Source organism: Xiphophorus couchianus, chromosome 9 (genome assembly GCF_001444195.1).
Source record: "Xiphophorus couchianus chromosome 9, X_couchianus-1.0, whole genome shotgun sequence".
In the NCBI taxonomy this organism is placed as follows: domain Eukaryota; kingdom Metazoa; phylum Chordata; class Actinopteri; order Cyprinodontiformes; family Poeciliidae; genus Xiphophorus; species Xiphophorus couchianus.
Window position 1 is genome coordinate 28,919,489 of NC_040236.1, and position 20,881 is coordinate 28,940,369.

Sequence of the window (20,881 nt, forward strand, 5' to 3'; positions counted from 1 at the left end):
ACACGGAGATACACACACAAATATACACCCCCTTACACTTTTGCTTTTAAAGGAGAAATGTGAGCGATAAATTTCAGAATCATAGCATGAAAAACATTTACCTTGCCTGTGTAATATTTTGTGTGTGTATTCTGAGATACTGCATATTCTAACCACAGTGTGTGTGAACCTTGGTCATAATAATAACCATAATACCTCTTGGGTTGCATCTTTCTTTCAGAAACAGACAGAGTGTGTGACGAGCAGAGAGTTTCTGGCATCTTTGAGATCGTCCCGGCAGGGAGACTGCCCCCCGCCTCAGCGAGCCACAGGATTCGCTGCAGCTTGTGTCGAGAGCTGCTCATTAGACCACGACTGTCCGTCCTCCAGAAAGTGCTGTTTTAATGACTGCGGACACACTTGTCAAGCTCCAGCCAATTTATACAAAGGTAAATATAAATCCTTCCAGTTCCCTGTTTTAAGAACTTTGGGGTGTTTATTTTAGGATTTACAGCTACTTCTCCATCTCCATTTATTCTTATCACTGTTATTTTTTTAATTTTTCTCTTTTTTTATTTATTCAATCTTTATCTGACTGGGAAGAAAAAGCCTGTTCAAAGTACAGCTGACTTCCATCCAAATACCAAAATATTTTTAGGATGAGACTCAGATTATCACACAGAGGCAGAGCTGCCTGAGTTGTGGTTAGAGTTTGACTGTTGCAACAATAGAAAAAAACCCTACTTGAATAACTTCTCTATTTCTAAATTTACAGTTATAAAAAAGTATTGCTTGTGAAGTGTTTCTGAAATAATGATTATGTAGTTGAATTGCATAGTACATTATAATTGCATATTACGTGTCTCAACAATTGTCCACATTCAACAGGACATTACAAAATCCTTTTTGTTTTTGTCATATTTAAAGATATAGTTTACTTTAAACTATAGCTTGACAAAAACCAAAACTACTTTCTTTCCGTGGTGTTTTAATTGTTTTGACCAAAATAAAATAAGGATTAGCAAACTCTTTAAATATTTTCTTTATTTTATCTTTTTGTTGCAGGTGTTCCCTTGAAACCTCGCAGGGAGATGAACTTTGTGGAAGATCCGGAGGGTCATGTGAAGGTGGCGTGGGTCTCAAAGTTCAATGTCAGCATGGAGCCTGTTATTTACATGCTTCAGTCCCGCTGGAACATTGGCATTCACCCTAGTGAGGACCACGCCTCTCCGTGGGCTACTGTTGTCATGGTGAGTAACGAACAAAGCAGCTTAATACTACATCTCTATTAAAGCTGTGATTTGGTGAAATGATACAACAGAGAGAAGAAGTAGAGAAGTGATGAATGGCACATAATTTGTGCTTTAGAGACATAAATATTTGTACTATAACAAACTGTCTCTAATTAATGAGTGTCATTGGTGGGGAGTTTAATAATATAAGTGAGCTGACAGCCGCAAAAATGTGTCTCCCGGCACTCATTCTCACCATTAAAAATGGTTCCTGTGCCTGTAACTGTGGAGCAACACACCACAGCATTTCTAACATATCTTTACCTCATAACTCTCAATTTGCCTTAAATGATGAAACATCCCAGCTATGGAGATGGATGCTAGAGTCTGTTTCCACCTCATCAGTCTGCTGCCTTGCTGTCTAAACCTCTCTGCCCCAGCCAGTCTTTCCCACTCTGCCAGGGTAAACCCGTGTGTGGGGGGGTGTGCGTGTGTATTTGTGTCAGTGACTGTGTGTGTGAACTGCATGCTTGTGTGTGTGTCTGGGGGAGGTTAGGTAAATAAGCAGAACTTAAAAGGGAACCACAGGCAACCGCAGTCTTTCCACTGGCTGATTCTGAATGACTGAATGCTCATTATGGACTTAAATAGATGACAGCGCGTGTCGGTGTGTGTGTGCAATGGAGTGTGGATGAGCAGCTTTTAACTGTCAGTACATTCGAACTGTCAGAGAACATGTGAGTCTGGACCAGTTTTTACCATACTTTGACCAGATGGTTTAATTTATATTTTAAGACATTCTGGCAGCGTTTATCTGAATTTTTGCCCCAGTTTATTATATTCCTGCCAGTGCAGGACAACTTAATTCACTCTGTACACAAGCCATAGAGTAAAACTTGCAGTAATGAATTTTATGTTTCATTGCAAGAAAACTGTATTTAGAGATGTGTTGACCTGGGCAACAAAATTGCTGAATTTTACTTAAGGTCTTTTTTTTTCTGAAATAAAATTATTAGGGGAAAATAGCTTTCCTTTGAATTGAAGTCATTTAAATGGGTTGTCAGTGAAAGTGCTGGAGTGGTTCACTTTAAAGGTTAATAGTTTTGTTCGTGCCCTGCCCCCAATTATTGCTACGCACTGTTGGTCAGCTGGCTGAAAAAAAAATGCTCATGCACCTTTATGCTTACAAGATTGACCAGTTCGGGTCAGTAGACCATTATAACAAATCCTGTCTATACATTAAAAACAAATATGATTAATTTTTCCAAATAGTCATGTGTTATAAATATTTAACTAACTAAATTAATATATGTTGTTCAGTCAATGAATCATGTTTATGGCCATTAATTGTGTGCTCTATAACCTGGTTGTCATAAAAAGATCCAACCAGCAGAGGGACAGTAATGCATGCAGCATTTTATATTGATTCTGTGAGGTCAAAATGACTCTCCTTAACAGTACTAGTTATGCAGGTCCTAACTTCTATATTTTATGTTACAGATGCAAAATAATTGAAGAGGAAATAATGAAAACTATTCAGAGTCAAACTGTCTCATGTTAAAACCTTAGCACACCTTTATGCCAGTAACTAGCCCATGCCTACTACTATGTAATAACAATAACAGATATGATAAATAATCTGAAAAGTTAAATTGCTGCTCTAAACTGGATTTTCTGAGTAGTTTTCTTCATGTGATGTGATTTCAGACCCTGTCTGAGGATGTGATTTTATCCGATCTGAGGCCTCAGCGCTGGTATCAATTCAGGGTTGCAGCCATCAACAGCCACGGCAGCAGAGGCTTCACCACACCCAGCAAGCACTACATCTCCAGTAAAGGTAATAAAACAAACTCAAAACATAGTTGTTCCCTTTTGAGAGCTATTCTATGTGTCCCACTCACAGTGATGAATCCTGAAGGTTTTCCTTCTCCTGCCAGTAAATTTCGATATCCTGTCACAAGATGCAGAATGCAAACACTTGTGTTCAATTTGTGTCACTTTATGAGAGAGATTAAATCTCCCTTTGGAGCTGTAGAAAACTCAGTAACACTTCCACTCCCCTCCTTTTCTGCTCTTTTCTCATTTTCACTCACAGTTAATGCATAAGGTATACGCTGTTTGATGGTAAGATACCATCAAACAGTCCATAAAACACAGGCAGAAAGCTGAACATATATATATACATCTTCATATGTGGCTCTTTGCACATGTTAAAAAAGTCACACACTGATGTCCTCCTTTAGTTGGTTTATTTCCAGAGAGAAATCTCTGGTTTGGGTCAGAGAGATGAGCTGAACACACACACGTTGTAGGTCATTCATCTAATGCTCAGCTGTCTTAAATCATACTGGTGTCAGGCCAGGATTGGCTCATGGTTTGAATCCCCTGCCAGCACTAAATAGAGCATGTTTAAAACAAAATCCTGGCTATCATGTTGAAAATAGCTCAGCAAACCGGTTCCTTATCAGTTGAGATATAATCAGAAATTATGCAGAGCACTGAGGAGAAATTTCCCGTGCTTCATTCAACTTGAGGCTAATCTTTGGTCCTCAAATAAAGAGAAACTTCCCAATAGCATACCAGTCAGCTTGCTTTACTTAAAGGGCTGTAATACGCATTGCTTACATGCGTGAGGTCATCTCCTCTGTGAGTCGTAAGACTTTTACATAAGTGTTCTCAATGTATAATATCATTTAACGCCAATGGCAAACTCACTGGAGTTTGCATTTGTTTTTAATAGAATTTTATGCATGAGACTTTTGATATGGAAAATTTTCAAAGGCTGACTTACCTTTGCAGGAGATGAGTCTCTCAACCCGAACAGAGAAGCATTTAAGCCTCATATATTATAAAGGCACTATGTAATAATATGCTTTTTCAGTAGTATATACACATTAACCACACAAAGACCACAATGAGATGTGGATTTCACTGCAGGACTTTCAAATATAGAAAGTTAAGAAAAACAGCCCAATCAGAATAAAAGCTGATTATCATTTGTGTGTAATTGGTTGATGACATCACAACAGGCAAAAGATTTGCACTGATAAATTTAATTCAATTAAGTTTATTTATATAGTTCTGAATCACAACAAATAATTTAAGACAATTAAATCCAATTATATCAACAGTTCAGTTTATTGTATTATAATGTAAAATGTTTACTATCTAAGAAAATCCAGCCGATTACATCGAGTCACTGATTTTTGCAGCAATCACTCATTCTAAACGAGCATTTAACAACACTGGACAGTTAATAGGTGCTGGCTTTGCAGCAATCCCTCAAAGTGAAAATGAAAACTCCCTTTACACTTCATTTCAGCCAGCTTACACCCTTACATGTTTTTTTTTTTCAGTTTCACTGGTGTTTCTTACATTGTTGACTTATAGCGAAATGCCTGGGAACATGCTCTGTACTTATAATTATTGGCCAAAGTACTGGCAAAAGGAAAATACATTTCCATAGATTTCCAAAGTGATAGAGATCTACCAATAAATAAGCCAGAGATCAGAAATTCGCAAGGTTCTCTTTATTGATGATCAACGATCAGCAGATCAGGTACTGAAAAGCCGAGGCTTATTTTTTTCCTTCTCATTAAATGCATCACAGCTAATCATTTTCACAATGTCTAAAAGCTATGACAATGGTTTGAGACATATGCTTGATATTACTGGACTCGATGAGGTTATAATGTAATTTCTCCAATTTTTGTTCTGTGTTTGTAGGCTCCAAACTAATGAAGCCATGAGCTTGACACTCTCCATATTTCCCCTTGCTATGCACTTGATGACAAAAAATATCAAAACTGAATCCTCTTGATAAGGTTCAACTTTTTACTTCAAAATAGAAACCATACAGACATAAATTATCCACAAAAACAATACAGAGTAAAAGAATAATGTGAATGAGGTCAAAATACTGTGTGGCTCCGCTCCAACTGCACGACTCACTCCTGTATCACCACACCCAAACTTCATTAGCTGTCTAATGAGGAATTGCATAATTACCAGAGAGTATAATTACTTAGTATAGTGTCTTATATTACAAATCATCATTCATAGGTTTTTAACTTAATTGTAATTCTGTATATGTTCTAACCTGTAAATCGTCATTTTTTTATCCTAATAAACTTAAACCTCCATAGGAAATATGAACTTCATTTTCCTGATGGTCTGAAAAAACTTTAAAATCAGGCTTCTACAATGTCTATGCATGTTTTTACATGCAGGTACACACAGAGCACATGAATCTTAGCAACAAAAATATACTAGCAAAAAAAGCTAACAAGGTTGGATTAAATTACTAAATCATAGTGCACATACCCAGATCCGATTTATGCACTTTGTGAATTAATTTTAATGAGCACATGAAATTTGAGCATCTAATTATACAAATACAAGACAGCTTGTAGATACTTTTTTGTCACTAATTGTAAGATCTAATATTTAATTTCACAAGAATTTGTACCAGAGTCGGATTTGCTACAAAGTTTGACCTTCACTTCTTGGCTCATTTATATAAAGTAAACTAATTATTGCAGTTTTGAATACAATATGTTTTTTTTAAAATCTCTAGCTGGTACTTTATTGTGATCAAATATTTTCAGTAGAGTAACTTTAATTCATGATTTACATAGTCAGACGTTTCCTTTAATCTTTGAAGTTGCTAGAAAAGATCATTTGAGTTTATCCTTCCATGATGCCACACATGTAAGAAGAATGTTTGAGGTGCTGCTTTGGTCTGCACAGGTCTGCCTCAGTTTACCAAAAAATGTCCTGAACCAAACTATCCAGAATCTTACTAATCCATGACATCATTATCTGGGCTTTCACAAATTGTTGAAAGGCATATGATTTGTGGTAAATAAAACCTCCGTAGGTTAAATTAGAAATATATATTTTTTTATTTTGTCAAAGGTAACAAATAAAAATAAATTTGACAAGAAAACCGGATAACCTCTGTACATAAGGTATCCACTTCACTGCTTTGACATAATCTGCTCCAGGCTACCACATTTTAATAGCTCCATTCCAAACACGTCTATTTTTACAAAACTTCTGATAAAAACTTGTACATCTGGTTTCCATTTAAATGACTTGGGTTTAAACAAACCTTCAGGCTAAAATATTAAGTTACTTAACTTTCTCTAAAATTATTTGTACATATTTTTGAGTCATGAAAATATGCATTTTATCTCTTGCATTTTATAAGAGATAAGCATGTACTAAGCATGCTTTTAAAAAACAAAAGAAAGAAACTACAGATATGCACTCATCAGGCTTTTATCATCCAAATTCTGTCATCCAGTTTTTGTAGTCTATGCCTCCTAGTCACTAGTCAGATTTTAGCTGATTCTAATTTCTATTTCAGAAATATAGTATAAAAACAACATATTTTCTCAATTCTTCTTGCTGCATGTGATCAGTATTAGTTATATCACAAGCAGAAACCATTTTATTTCATAAGTGACACAAATAAAAGAGTTGACATTTTCATTTTTGCAGCATTTTGTATTACAGCTTAGCTTTAATAAAGGTAAAGGTAATTTTATTTATATAGCACATTTTCAGCATCAAGGCAATACAAAGTGCTTTACAAGAATTAAAAGGAAATACAAACAAAATAACAAACCAAAAGAAAAAGCAAAAGAAGAAAAACCTAATAATGTTGATCCAAAGTAAATAAACTAGAGACTCCTATTCAGGATTGGTAGGTAAATATAAGTAAGTATCCTCTGGTCTAATTAATTTTCTGGTTTGGAAGAATAGGAGTCTAAAAAGTACTTTCTTAGGTCATTTTTCTGGGTTCCAAGTTCTAATCCCTGCTCTGGGTTACTAAATAAGTGTAAGTAAGTAAGTATCCTCTGGATTTCTGGGTTGCTAGATAAGTATAAGTTGGTACAATACAAGTTAGTTAGTGGAGCCAGAATTACTGAAATAGCTGTCTGTGTCTGTATTCAGAGACAGACGGAAGTCTGTGGAAATCTTAGTTAGAATGTAGATTTCCAAATCCAGCACGTTTTAAGACTCTAAGGTCATAAAAGACCTTAACATTTTTATTCTCTGTCTCTCTTGCCCTTTCAACTTGAATAAGCGACAGACGTATCAGAAAAAGCTGTGACAACTCCTACAAATCTCAGCTTTCTCTGAATTTATTTTAAACACCTCACTCATACAAAAATATCTTACTTTGACTTCTTTTCACTCAGTAACAGTGTCCAGCTAGAAGAGTGTTATAAGCAAAGTCTGGTGACACTTATGGCTGCTTATGTTCAATGATTGGAAAAAAAAATCCTCAGGTGACTCACAAGTCACTCTAATCAAGCTGAAAATTTACTAGATTTTTTCTTGCATCTGTATAAGAAATTGCTTGCCTGGTATTCAACCTTTAATAAAAACATAAATGAATATTGTAGAGTAGAATATATTTAGATGTGCAACAAATAAACAGCTGCAGTTAGATTTAGTTAAGCCATCAAACAAATTTATCAGTATTTCTAATATTTCATGACTTATATGAGCTCAAATGTAGCTGCATTTTGTTATTCAAGTGTACTTTGAGGGGTAGGGTTAAAGGTTAAAAACACACTTAAACATAGAAACTATAATCTGATCGCTGTCAGGCTCTTGTGTTTCTTGCTGGTTTGTGTCATTAGCCAGGGGCTGGAGATCAAAGGTCATATATCAGGAAGCTGGCAAAAATCAGGACAATCGCAGTCCCTCCATTATGATCTGATGCTAACCAAGTGGGAGAGTCTGAGTTTAAAAACCATCTCAGAGTTCATGTTGGTATTTTAGATTAGCAGAATCTGCCAACTTTGATTATAACAGAATGTCTGGAACAGAAAATGTTTTCTAATACCTTCATTTCTTAAAACAACAGTAAATTAGCTTCAATGAGAAATGAGGAACTCAGGCCTGTTTTTCTGTATAGTTTTGAAAGTTCTGGCACTAAGACACACACACACAAATATATACACATACATGCACAATCAGTACAGATCTGTCAGCTCCCACTATGTTGCTCTAACTTTGATCTGTGCATTTGGGTCAGCCGAGCACGGCCCCAGGCCTGTGGGAGGCCTGCTATGGGGGTGTAGTCCTAATCAGATACATTTTGTAGTTTTAATCAAATACAGCATCTTGGGCTCTAGGGCTTAATGAGATACAGAGTCAGCATTGAAAGACTGTTGACCCCAGGATTTCATATTTGAGGCAAACATTGCGCAGTGGCAGTTGTTTCTTGTTTTTAAAGCTACCACAAATAGCTTTAGGCTTCTCCAGGATCTCTCACCTTTGATGATATAAATTAAATTGACTTTGTTGAATCAGATAAGACTTAACCTTTTATCCTTTGAGAACGTTTTAAGAAAATCTCTTGATCACTGTGCTGCACTGATAAAACTGAGTTATGAGACAATTTGGTCAAAAGTCTCTGTGTTCGGTTATAAAGATAAAGTATTTTAGAATTCAACATCTTTACTTTAATACCTAACAAATTAGAGGCCTTGAAATTTAGCAATAGATCATCTGAAAAAAAGCACACTTTCTTGCCTTCATGTCAATTTACCAGCAAATACTTGGCTCCCTTTTACACCTTCTGGTATTAAAGGAAAATTGGTCAATAAATGTATTTTTTATTTTTGCAATGTAGTCTTAGATTGAAATATAAAAAACACAATTTTGATTTGAGTACATTTGTTCAGAGTAGAAAAATGTACACAGGTCAGACCTGGGTACATTTTAATAATTATAAGATTATTAGATGTAAACTTAAGTCATGTCAAAAGTTAGTTTCTGATAGAAAATGACAGCTGGGGGTGCTGTGGTGGCGTAGGGGCAAAGCACAACCCACGTATGGAGGCCTCAGTCATCATGGCAGTAGTCACAGGTTCGATTACCGGTCTGGCGACATTTGCCGCATTCCTTCCCCCTCTCACGTTACCCTCTTTCCTGTCAGACTATTTTCAAATAAAGGCCACCTTAGCCAACACAGCCATCTTACAAAAGATAATAAGTGTACAATGGTCATTATTTTTTTTGAAAGAAACTAAATTATTACTAAATTATCCAACCAAAAAAATGCTTTTCCTAAATCTTGGTATATCCTTCTCCATAATGGGTGGTGTTATAATGGTAATGTTGGTCTGTTTAAAACAGCATGGTCTTGAAAACGGCTCCAAAATTTGACACACATGCTGACATGAATTCAATCATGTTAATTTGACTGAGATTGAAATCTGGTTGGGTCTGCTTCCTTCACGCACTTACAGACTCCCATCTTTACCCCTCCTCACACTAACAGATTTTGTATAATACAGACTGCTGACTTTTCCCTACAAGAAATAAGGGGTAAAATTGGGTATAAAATACTGTAGTGTCACTTCAGCTTCAACATCTTCATCTCTAGACAAGGTAGAAAGATAAACTCTTGCTTATCACAGCTGTTTTAACTTTTTAATTGTTTCTCGGTTGGTAGTAGTTTACTGTTTTCTGACTTATCAAAATCAACAGTACACCTGTTTTATTTGAATGGTATTTGGTCTTGTCTTCCCCCTTTGAAATAGTTTCATCTCACACATTTACACAAGCATACATTTAAAAACTACTTCATTCACATTTATTTTATATCAAATATTACATGACAGTAATTGTGGATTATTGATGGTTTTGCTAAGTATTTCTTACATTTTGTTTTCTTTAGGATGACCAATAAAAAATCTTGTTTACTGATGCCAATGAGGATGCTGACATGTTTCTCAAGTTTTCTGTCTTTCTCATCCTGTCTTTGTTTGTAGATCCATCCCCTCCTGAGCCTCCAACAAACATCAAAGTTAGCAATCAGACTCTAAAATGGGCAGATTCACAGCTAACGCCTGAGTTCACAGAAAGGTATGTGAAAATATCAAAAGATCCTAGATTACTGGATAGGTTAAAATAGTACTTTTTAAGTAGTGCAGATTGGTCAATAATCCATAAACTGTGTTCAGGAGGATTAATAGTGCTTGTGTCTGCAAGTAAATTATAGTTCATCTTTGTTCAATTACACACTCTGTGTCATTTTCATTTTAATGTTATGAAAAAAGGTCACACAGAGTTCAGGCCGCATCTTGAATCAGCATTTAATAACAGAGGTGATGACTTAAATTGTAGCTTTTACTCAACATGGTGCAATGTGTGGCGCCTTTAGCATACATGCTAAAAGTAAATTGGGTTGGTAAACACAACCCTGAAACTGTGTTACTCCCACTTCTACATCCGCATCTGACTCCCAGGCAATTCCTGCTGCTTTATTTATCATGAATTGGTTTCTCTCATGATATTTGACTTGCAGCTTTCCTTTTGCAGGTTAACAGGAAGTAGGCCCTCAGTGGCTGTGCTATTACGCTGGGAGCCCCCCAGAGAGGGAGACCTGCCTGTTCACAACTACAGAATTACCTGGATGTCCCGACACACACGCACAGCTCATAAACACACAGTTCAAGCACAACCGCACCCAGAGCACATCAGCAAGCACATGCAATCGGTGCGCTTACAAGAACAGGCTAAAAAGGAGAGCAGCAGCACCCTGACTCATGGGGTAAGAGCATTTACTTAATTACATTATGCTAAAAAAAGAATATTGATTTTTCTATTGATTTCCCCATTAGTATGTTTGGAATATTATGATACACTGAAATAAGAGAATGGAGTTGCAGCTTAAAACAATTACATTTATTTGTTACATATAGTCAAATTAAGTTTGTTCAAATTTACTATTTTTACATTCGTTTAACATGATGACTTAATAAATAACTTAATATACACTTAATTTGATTACTCATAACAAGCTAACGCAATATATTTAAATTGGATAATTTTCTTTTTTCAATGTATGCTGTTATTTTAACACAAGTAGTTTCTTCCAAATTAACCCACATAAGTAAGAAAGCCACTGTTTATACAGGAAATACCCCTATTTTCCTATGTAGAAAAGTGTCAATTTTTTTTTTTTCCGATTGGTTGCTGAATTGCCTAATACTTTGCCCTGATTAATAAAATGAATGTAATAAAAGCATTGTTGTTCTTATATCCCTCGTACTGTCTGGAGTGCAAAACACACATACCCTACATCCATAGGATTTATAGCTGCACCTGAGGAGTTTTACTGGCTCTTTAAATCTACTCACACACATAGAAATACCTCCTCATATTGCGTTAGTAGGCAGCTGCTGTGCAGAACAGGTTCTCTAAACACTTCACATGCACCAAAGTTCTGTGCAGGTGCATCTTTCAAAGTAACAATATTATCACAGTAATGTCAGGATTATAACAGCATCAGTGTCCTCATTGAGCAGCTGCCCTGCACAGGGTGATGGATGAATGGATGGATGGATGGATGGATAATCTTCACACAGGATGTAGATTTAAATAAAGAGTAGCGATGAGGCATCTAGGACAAAACCTGCTCCTGATAATGTTGATCAAAATTAAATTTCTTGATATTTTAGCCTTTGCATGTTTTGCTTGGTTTTTTGTGAGTAGTCCAAAATGCATAAATTACTTTTATATTTTTACCCTGAGAGTTGTTTTATATGTACTGAAGCTTTGATGGATTTTGTGTTTCAGTTCTTTGTTGATTCAATGAAAGTCATGATGAACTTTGGGGACTCTGTTAAAGTTTCTCTGACAACATGCACATCTGTCAGGACAGGCCTTCAATCAGGCCTGACTGCTTTTCAAAGCATCTAAAATGCACTGACTGTGTGCCATTCAGTCAAGATGAGGCCATTAGCGTTGACTGTATCATTTACTATGGTCTTCCATTACTATTACAGCTTTAAAATTTAAGATTTGATCTGTGGAGGTTTTATAGCAATTTCCTGTTATAACAGGAACGAGACCAAGACGCTGATGTAGTTGTTTTGCAAAAAACAAAAAAATTAATTCAATATTTCCAAGTGTAAATACAAAGCAGTTCTACTTAAGATAGACCTAAAACACCTGACTGTCCTGACTGTCCTGTAGGTGTGATTGTGATGCAATAGGTTTGCAGTGCAGTTAAACCCAGCACCAAAATGCTTTTAATCATCATCAACACACAGCTTTGAGGCAGCTTTAATTTTGCCTGCATGCCACTGCAGTTAAAACTGCATGCCACTGCACAAATAATGCTCTTGATACATATGAAAAAGTAAATATAAAAGAACTAACCCATTATTGAATGATAGAATAATATCATTCAATAATAGTATAAATTATTATTGAATGATTATTATTATTATTATTCAATAATAATAAAATGTAATTTGTCATATTTTTGAAGAAATTGATATTTATTGTTCTTCTCATGGCTACAACAATGTAAAATCATTAAAAGTAACAAAAAATGGTAGAGATTCCACTGCTTCATGAGTCTGAATAGCTGAATGAGAGGGTGAATATAACATTTCCTCTAAACTTACCCCTAAAATATAGAGGTTGCCTGCAGACATGCTCATATGGACCCAGCTGCTCTAAGTAGAAATGGGGAACCCAGACTCTGCCTGGTGGAGCCATTTATCTGCAGTCTGGTCTTCTGTTCTGCATGGCTGGGAAGTCTGGAATTTAAATGGGACCCCCTAACTAGTATTTCCTTCTCACAGCAGCTTGTAGACACACACAAACAACAGCATCACAACAGGTAGGAAACACAAAAACCATCTCTTCCTTGTATAAGATGTGTTGCAAACTTGAAAACATATCTGATATATATATTTTTTGCTTTAATTTTTGGAATTTCTGCAGAACTGGAGGGAAATTTGGTTTTAAATGTAATGTTTAAACAGGGGACTTAACATGTAATGATTACATGTGGCAATGAAAAAAAGTCTGTCTAAGCTTTTAACATATTTCTTGTATAATGTCCATTGAGATTATGGGCTGAAACAGAAATCTTGGCTTTTGCTGCTTAATTTTACAATTCATGCGCATTCACATTTGCAGCTGGACAAGCCATATGTTTTGTCTATCTTGAGTGTAGTGAAATGTTTCTGCTTTTGACTTATTTTCATGCTTCTCTCTCTCTCCCATGTTAACACACATATAAAAACACGCAAACTTGTCCTCAAGCATCTCTTTGTTGTGACTCGATCAGATACGCACAGAAAAATTACGATTAATGACTAAAAGCCTGTTAATTAGCTGTCAGTCAAACAGCAAGCTAATACAGAACAGATTGGGCCTGTTGCTCACAAATAAGCCAGACAATTCTCAGAATGATAATAACAGTGTTGTTATTGGCAAGGAGGTGCTGGAGGTCTGGTCTCGACGACAGATCTCCCCCCCCAAAAAACCTGCTTCTTTAAGTTGTGTTTTCTTGTTTCAATATGCTACAGGCACAAACCGAGCTGTGGCTGCAGGGGCTACTGCCTGCCACTCCCTATGTCCTGTCTGTCCAGACGGTGGCCTACTGGGGACAAAAGAGGCTGAAGAGTCACAGAGCTCAACTTCTTTTCACAACTATCATTCATGAAGGTAAAGAAAAGTAATTAACTTTCCCTCAAACTGGGACTTAGCAGTCAAGAAGATCATTTTTACTCAGATTTCTTGAACTTTTCCACAATATGTCCTATGACCTACACACATCACTGTATCTTCTTGGGGTTTTACTGATGAACAACACAAATTTGTACATTATTGTGAGATATAAGAAAGAAGGTACAAATTTCACAGTTTTTTGAACAAATCAAAACATAAATGGTGTGACTTGCATTTGTAATGGACATCCATTACTCTGATTCTTTTAAATAAAAGGCAGTTCAGACTCTTGTCTTCAGCAGTTGTATATATACACCTGTGTGTGATTTAATTGTTTTATGTATCCAACTATCTTTTGAAGGCCTGGTGTGTTTATGACAGAACAAATAGCATCCTAAAGGAACACAGACAAGACAGAGAAAATTGTAGCAATATTTAAAGGGTTAGGTTCTAAAAAGATAATTCAAGTTTTGAACTCCTCGCAAAACAATCGTCTGAAATGAAAGGAATAAAGGAATATGGCTCAACTGAAAACGGACAAAGTTACGGCCACTTAAATTAACAGCTCAGACAAGGAGAGCACTACAAAGAGACACAATCAAAAGAACCATGGCTACTGCAGAGGTGCACAGCTCAGGTGTGGTAATCTGTTGGCAGGACAGCTATTGGTCATGCCCTCTATAAATAATTTGCACCTTTCCTTTACTGAAAGGTGCCAATAAATTAAGTTTTAGCATTCTTTCAGCTTAACACAACAATCTGTCTGGTCAGATGATAGAACATTTTCTAAAAGGTTTTATATTTTTTTAAAAAAATAATAACAATAGCTTTTAAGTTGTAGGGTTTTTTTTTTGTTTTTTTTTTTTTACAAATTTACAAATTTGTTTATTGATCCAAAGGCTGGGTAACACTTAGAACTTTAAATAGGTTTATATTAGCTGGACTGGGGGTAAAATGGCTCTTTCAATGGTTTCAATGTTGGTTTAGATCAAACCATGTGCATGTATTGAGAATACTTTTGTAAAACACAATAAATACATTTCCTCCTCAAATGTAAAAGTGTGAATGGTAACTAATGAAAAGGTTTTGTGTATGTTTTTTTTTCACATACCTTCACCTATAAGCATCCCCATCATAACCAGACATGTAACCCAAATTACAATTATCACATACTTAATTTGAACATATGTTTAACCTGTCATGACATCAGCATACTTATGATTTAAGGCAGTCCACTGAACTCACTAGTTTGCCAAGGTATACATTATTGAATTAATGATTTTCCTGTTAGTTCAGAGCTGCTGCATTTTGCTGACTGTCAGCATATTCTTTGTTCAGGCAGCTGCAGTGTTGAACTGCACAGAAACATGGAGTGCAGGGAAAATTAGCCAAACTTTACGATGGTCCAAGCAACAGCAACAGTTTATTGTTGACCTGTTGGTCAGCCCAGCTGAGAGTTAAAGCCAGCTGCAACTTAATTATCAAACCACATACCAACATTTTTACATGGAACCTACTGCTATTTATAACCCAGTTGTGTTTACAACAGATACACTGAATGTAAGTGCCTAATACTCAGTGCTAATGAGGGTCACTTAAAGCCAATTAGTATTGCTAGATTAACAGAAGGTGTAATGAAACTGCTTTCCTTTTACAGTTTTGTTCTGTTTCTATAATAAATCTCTTATAAATTCCATGTGCTGTTTAGCAGGTTTCATACTTTGAAAGCCAAAATTTTATTTCTTTATGGTATTCTGTATTTTTTTTCATACGTACTATTACAAAAGTAATAGCTTTTTTCTCTCATTATTCTGACATTTTGCTAATAAAAATAATTTAGTAACCATAACTGACCTCCAAAGAGAAAAACTTTGGTCTGATTTAATTTGAAAAGGCAAAATTAAGGTTATGCGTCTGTTATAAAGTATATGTAAACATCTGCATTAAGTTAAGTGGGTTTATGTTCAGTTTAGCAAACTGAAACTGTAAAAACTATTTCCACTATTTCCAAGGTGAAGATTTCTCCAACGAGCTACCCTCATCCTCATCATCCTCATCCCTGCCCTCCTCTCCCTCTCAAGCGTCCTCCTCACCTTCCGCTCATAAACCTCCTGAGTCTTCCCATCTGGCTCACGTGGGTATGCTTCCAAACCCCTCTGAAAATTTGCGGCTGGAGGTCGCTGCCCCTCATTTTCACCACAGTCAGCTGCAGGTGAAGGTGTTCTGGAAGTGGTCTCATCATGGTGAGTCGGTGTGAAACAGTGTACTGGCAGAATTTACCTTGGTTGGGACTGAGAATCCATATCTTTATATACTTTTTTCTGTACTGCAGCAAGGCAGAGACACAGAGGTCCTTACATTCTCAGGTGGCATCCACATACCTGCACTACAAATGTCACAAGCGCAGACAGAACAACAACGGTGGAGGTATACATTGTTTCTGCATAAAGTGGTGTATAGATTTTTGTTATTTTTGCTTTACAAATCCTGCCTCTATCATATGCTTTGACTTCTTGTTACTGGGTAAAGCAATGTGGTTTTAAAGTAGCAAAACAAAAGGCTTTTCACTGTAATAAAACAGAAAAATGTGTGCAGAATTATTGAAGTTGCTGGCATTACATTGAGGTTTGTTATACCAACAAACCCCAATAAATTTTATTACAATACCAGATTATAGACCAACACTAAGTAGCACATAATGATGAAGTAGAAGGAAAATAATAGAAGGCTTTTGATAACCATCACCGTTTATGTGTGCCACAGATTCTCAATTGAATTTAGATCTGGACTTTAGACGTTTTAACACATATAATTGAATTATAGCTCTAACTGTATGTATAGCACCCTGCTGCATGCCACCACTGCCGCTGTGGGAATTATGTGTTTAGAGGAATGCGTTATGTTAGTTTTCCACCACACAGTGTTTTGCATGTTGGCCAAAGAATCTAGTTTTGGTCCAATCAGACCCGACCACCTTCTTTCATATTTTTGCCATGACCCCTGCATGGCTTGTGGCAAACTGCACATGGGTTTTCTATGGCTTTCTTTCAACAATGACTTTCTTCTTTACACTCTTTCAAAAGAATAACGTTTGTGATGAATAGCTGTCCTGTAGCTTCTCCAGAGTTAAAATATGCCAAGTTATGCTGTACTTTCAGAAAATGAATTGAAAAGTTTTCTGTGAGATATTCAAAGCTATTATTACTTGGTCTTCGTGAAGATTTTTATTCACTTATGTTCTCTAACATTTCATTCTACCTTACAATGTTGTGCTACTTTATGTTGCTTTACTATGTAGAATTCCAATAAAATACAATGGGGTTTTGTGTTGAACCATGAAAAACTGTGGAACAGTTCAGTATGTATGTCTTTGCAAGGCAGTCTAAGCGTTAAACTTCACAAGTCTTATAAGCTGTTATAAAGTATGTTGGTTGTTCTTTTTTGCTCAAAACTAGACTCTCTCCATTGAGCCAACATTGAGCCAGAGGCGCAACATTTCATCCAAGACATGTCATATAAAACTGCTGTGTGCAATTTGCTGAGTTTACAGAACAAAATTCCAGGATTTCTTAAACAGTTACAACATTTGTTGCCATGTGAAGTTGCCAGAGGGTGTCAAAAGTGTTTATTTTATATTGGAGTGAACATGTGCTTTGCAATAGACAGGTGCTGAGACAATAAGTAGCGAAGATAGGCAGGATTTCAAGCACCTTTGGGAAATGAGTTTTAATAAAAGTTGTTGATACTTATTTAACAATGATGATTTTTTTTAATGACGTTCTTCTCCATTTTTTTGCAGGGTACTCATCACACCATCAAAGGTCTGCAATTTTCATGCAAGTACAGGGTCTCAGTGGCAATGGTGGATGATCCAGGGGTAGAGGCTGTTGCTTGGGTAACAACCCCAATTTGCTCGTCCATCAGGGTCAGAGGAGACAAAGCTTTGCCTTGCAACAGAGAGGGTAAGAAAAGCTGAGCACAGATGTACCACTGATCTTTTATTTTATGGTTGAACTACGTAATGAAGAGTTAAACATGGAGACAATATTAAAAATCAGTATATATTAAATCTTTGTGATAATTCTTCTATTGGTGAGAACTAATTAAACCAGTGTCATGAAGATAAACTGAAGAAATGTTACCTTCTTTTTTGTATCAGAGCGCCCTCTGGCAGGGAGAAAGGTGGTACTGCGTCCAGAACGGCTGACTGCAGACTTTCAACAAGTCAATGGAAGCTTGCTCACAACGTTTCAGTGGAGGATGTCACATCATGCAATGGACTCAGCAGCTGTTGAGGGCTTCCAGTTTACATGGAGTCTACAGTCTGAGCTCAGTCCCACAACAGGAAGACATGAAGATGCCCTTATCTCCCAGACACAAACAATTGCACCGGTAAGGCAAGGAAAGACAAGCTTATTTATATAAAAACATTCATAATCTAAAGTATTTTACAAGACATCAAAGGAAAAACATAAGAAAGATAGCAAATTATAAGCACAAAAGCATTACATAAAAAGATTTAAGAACATGTTAAAATGGAAATAGTAAAGTGTGAAGAAACAAATGTTTCAAACAGTTCATTTGTCAAAAGCTGAAGTGAACAAATAATTTTTGAGCCCTGATTTAAAGTAACCAACCAGTTGTTCTATTCAGAAGAAATAATAAATAAATACAAGTTGGGAAATTTACATTAACATAAGGTTAAGTAAGGTTGATCATATCTCTATATCCAAGATTTACCTTTAGCATGTTATGTTGTTTTTTATGCATTAAACTTCAGTATCTATTGAGTATTTTTTGTTTTACTCCACACAGTCTGAACGTTTCATCACCATTGATGGCCTCCAGGCTGACAGCATGTACCGGGTGCAGCTCCAGGTGCTAACTGCAGGTGGCAGGACTGGAGCTGCTGTCTCAAAGACCATACACACTCCAACAATTAACACCACACTTTGATAGGTAGTAGCATTTCTTCTTTGAGCAACAGGTAGATTCATGTGTATTTTTTATTATTATGCACATTGTGGGTGACATTGGGTCTACTGCAGATGCAATTTTTGTCTGTTTTTCCAATTTTATTTTGATAGTGTTGTTTTCTGTAGTGAAAGTGCTTTAGAAATTGATAATACCTAATGTTTCACGTGTTGATTCTGGGTGTGTCAAGAATGTGTTGCTTTTTAACATGTAATCTAATTTCTTTAGGTGACGACCACAAATCGGCTACTGTCTGCTACACCATGGTCACGTTTTCCAACATCCACTCTTCTACCTTCTTACTCATACCGCCGGATCTTGACTGCAGAAAGCATGTCCAAAACATGTTTTATAAGTAAAATAAATAATTCACATAAAATGTATTTCCTGCCTTCAACTGCCTTTCACTTTAAACTAATGCCAAACATAATAAAGATTAAGAGTTTGAACTTAATCTAAACACAGAAATTACCTTAATCTTTTGGTGGGTTTTTCAGTTTTTTGGGAAGAAAAATAAATTCACTGTACCTGTATGTGGAGCCAATTTTTACAAGACCTACCGGTTCTCTTTTCCAGCGTAAAATTTATGTATTATTATTTTTTTATTATTAATACAGCTTTTTAAAATGTTTCCTTGCAATGTAACACATATCTGCTTTTGTCTGGTGTTTATACTAGACTGATAACTATGACAACCTTACATCATTCAAGTCACAAGAACTTGTAAATAAACTTTGTTTCCTTATAGTTTTTTTTATCCTGTTAGTAGAGAAAAATATAGCACTGACGTTATGTAAAAATAGCAATGTATAGCAACAGCATCATCTTTTGTTTGGAAATATCTCAATGCAAGCTCAAATATTTTATCTTATTTTATTTTATAAAACTTTTTTATTCCTTTTATACATTTTGCCGCAAAAGTTATATTTTTTGAAAAGTCAGGGAACAGCCAACGTCATTCAACCTGTAATTACCATGTTAATATTTTTCCCTTGTTAACGTTCAAATATTCAGAATTTGCTTGTTATTCCTTTACTTTTTGACCGAGTCTTATTTATTGTTTTCTTGTCTAGTTTGTTTTGTAATTAAAATTCATCAACACTCAATATCTGTTGTGGTGACTACTAGTTGATATATTTTGTATAGATAAGTCAAAATATAGACCACTATAGGTCACAATATGAAAACAACAAAATTCTCACCCAAACAAAAGGAAACTGAAGCTGAGAAACTAAATCATTGAGAAAGTGTAGATATTATTTCATTTGAGTAACCAGATTATATGAACATCTCAGTTTTATTTCAGATAACATAATTATCTAAATGTGATAAAATGAATATGTTTACATGACTTCCCACAGTCTTTAACTCTGCACTGGAAAGCTATATGTTTTCAGTCAGTGATGTAGTACAATGTGAGTAGTTTTCGCTGACATTGCTGGGTAATATTCATGAGTCCAGCAATGGTAGAGTTTTATTTCCAATATGATGTATATAGTATATAAAAGTATTTATATTTAAAGGTTTGCTTTAAATTTGATACATTTTAAAATGGTATATTTTTTGTTATTACTTTACAGGACCTACAAGACATTAAGTATTTTTTGACATTTTAATATATTTATATATATTTTTAAAAACAATGTATTAGGTTTTTTAATGGTAAAATTAAAATATGACAACATTTTTATTATTATTTTATATTTATTATTATAGAGTTACTCTATATTATTATATAGTTATTGAAATTGAATAATTAAAGCTAAAATATTTGTTTATATAATACCTCACATTCAAACAACAATCAGTGTTTTCTGTGTGGCTCAAAACCACTGGGCGGTCAGTATAAGATAACCCTCTTCGTTAGAGCCCAACGTCAGAACAGCGCCCTCTGGAGTCAAAGTACTCCTGGAATATTTTGGCATTACTTTTTCTGCAGTATGAGATTCTTATAGAAGAATTAGTTTTGATGACATTCATAGAATAGTATAATTATAAAATGTTAAAGTGTATATATATATATATATATATATATGTAGAGAGAGAGAGAGAGAGAGTACTGAGGTAAATTATGATATTGTCATTAAAGGAGCTTAAAACTGCTGCCAAAACTTGAGAAGTTTTGTAACATACAGAGAAGATGCTGAGTTAAAAACATTTACATAGATAAAGAAAGAAATAACGATTTTTGATTTTAA

The 20,881-nt window shown here is 35.5% G+C and overlaps 1 protein-coding gene across 2 annotated transcripts in view; it reads left to right on the top strand.

Moving 5' to 3' along the window:
* The window catches only part of anos1b (anosmin 1b), a 46,075-nt gene extending 26,286 nt beyond the window's left edge, over window positions 1-19,789 (top strand). Inside the window, exons 4-15 of one of the 2 annotated variants that reach the window (XM_028028719.1) lie at window positions 221-428; window positions 1,045-1,229; window positions 2,919-3,048; window positions 10,010-10,103; window positions 10,560-10,791; window positions 13,568-13,706; window positions 15,722-15,952; window positions 16,042-16,136; window positions 17,509-17,671; window positions 17,869-18,101; window positions 18,525-18,696; window positions 18,912-19,789. In XM_028028719.1, coding sequence (XP_027884520.1) covers window positions 221-428; window positions 1,045-1,229; window positions 2,919-3,048; window positions 10,010-10,103; window positions 10,560-10,791; window positions 13,568-13,706; window positions 15,722-15,952; window positions 16,042-16,136; window positions 17,509-17,671; window positions 17,869-18,101; window positions 18,525-18,665 — 1,851 coding nt within the window. In that variant the 3' untranslated portion in view covers window positions 18,666-18,696; window positions 18,912-19,789. The remainder of the gene's footprint in view (window positions 1-220; window positions 429-1,044; window positions 1,230-2,918; window positions 3,049-10,009; window positions 10,104-10,559; window positions 10,792-13,567; window positions 13,707-15,721; window positions 15,953-16,041; window positions 16,137-17,508; window positions 17,672-17,868; window positions 18,102-18,524; window positions 18,697-18,911) is intronic. The other variant, XM_028028718.1, reaches the window with a different exon arrangement.
* The last annotated feature ends 1,092 nt before the right edge of the window (window positions 19,790-20,881 follow it).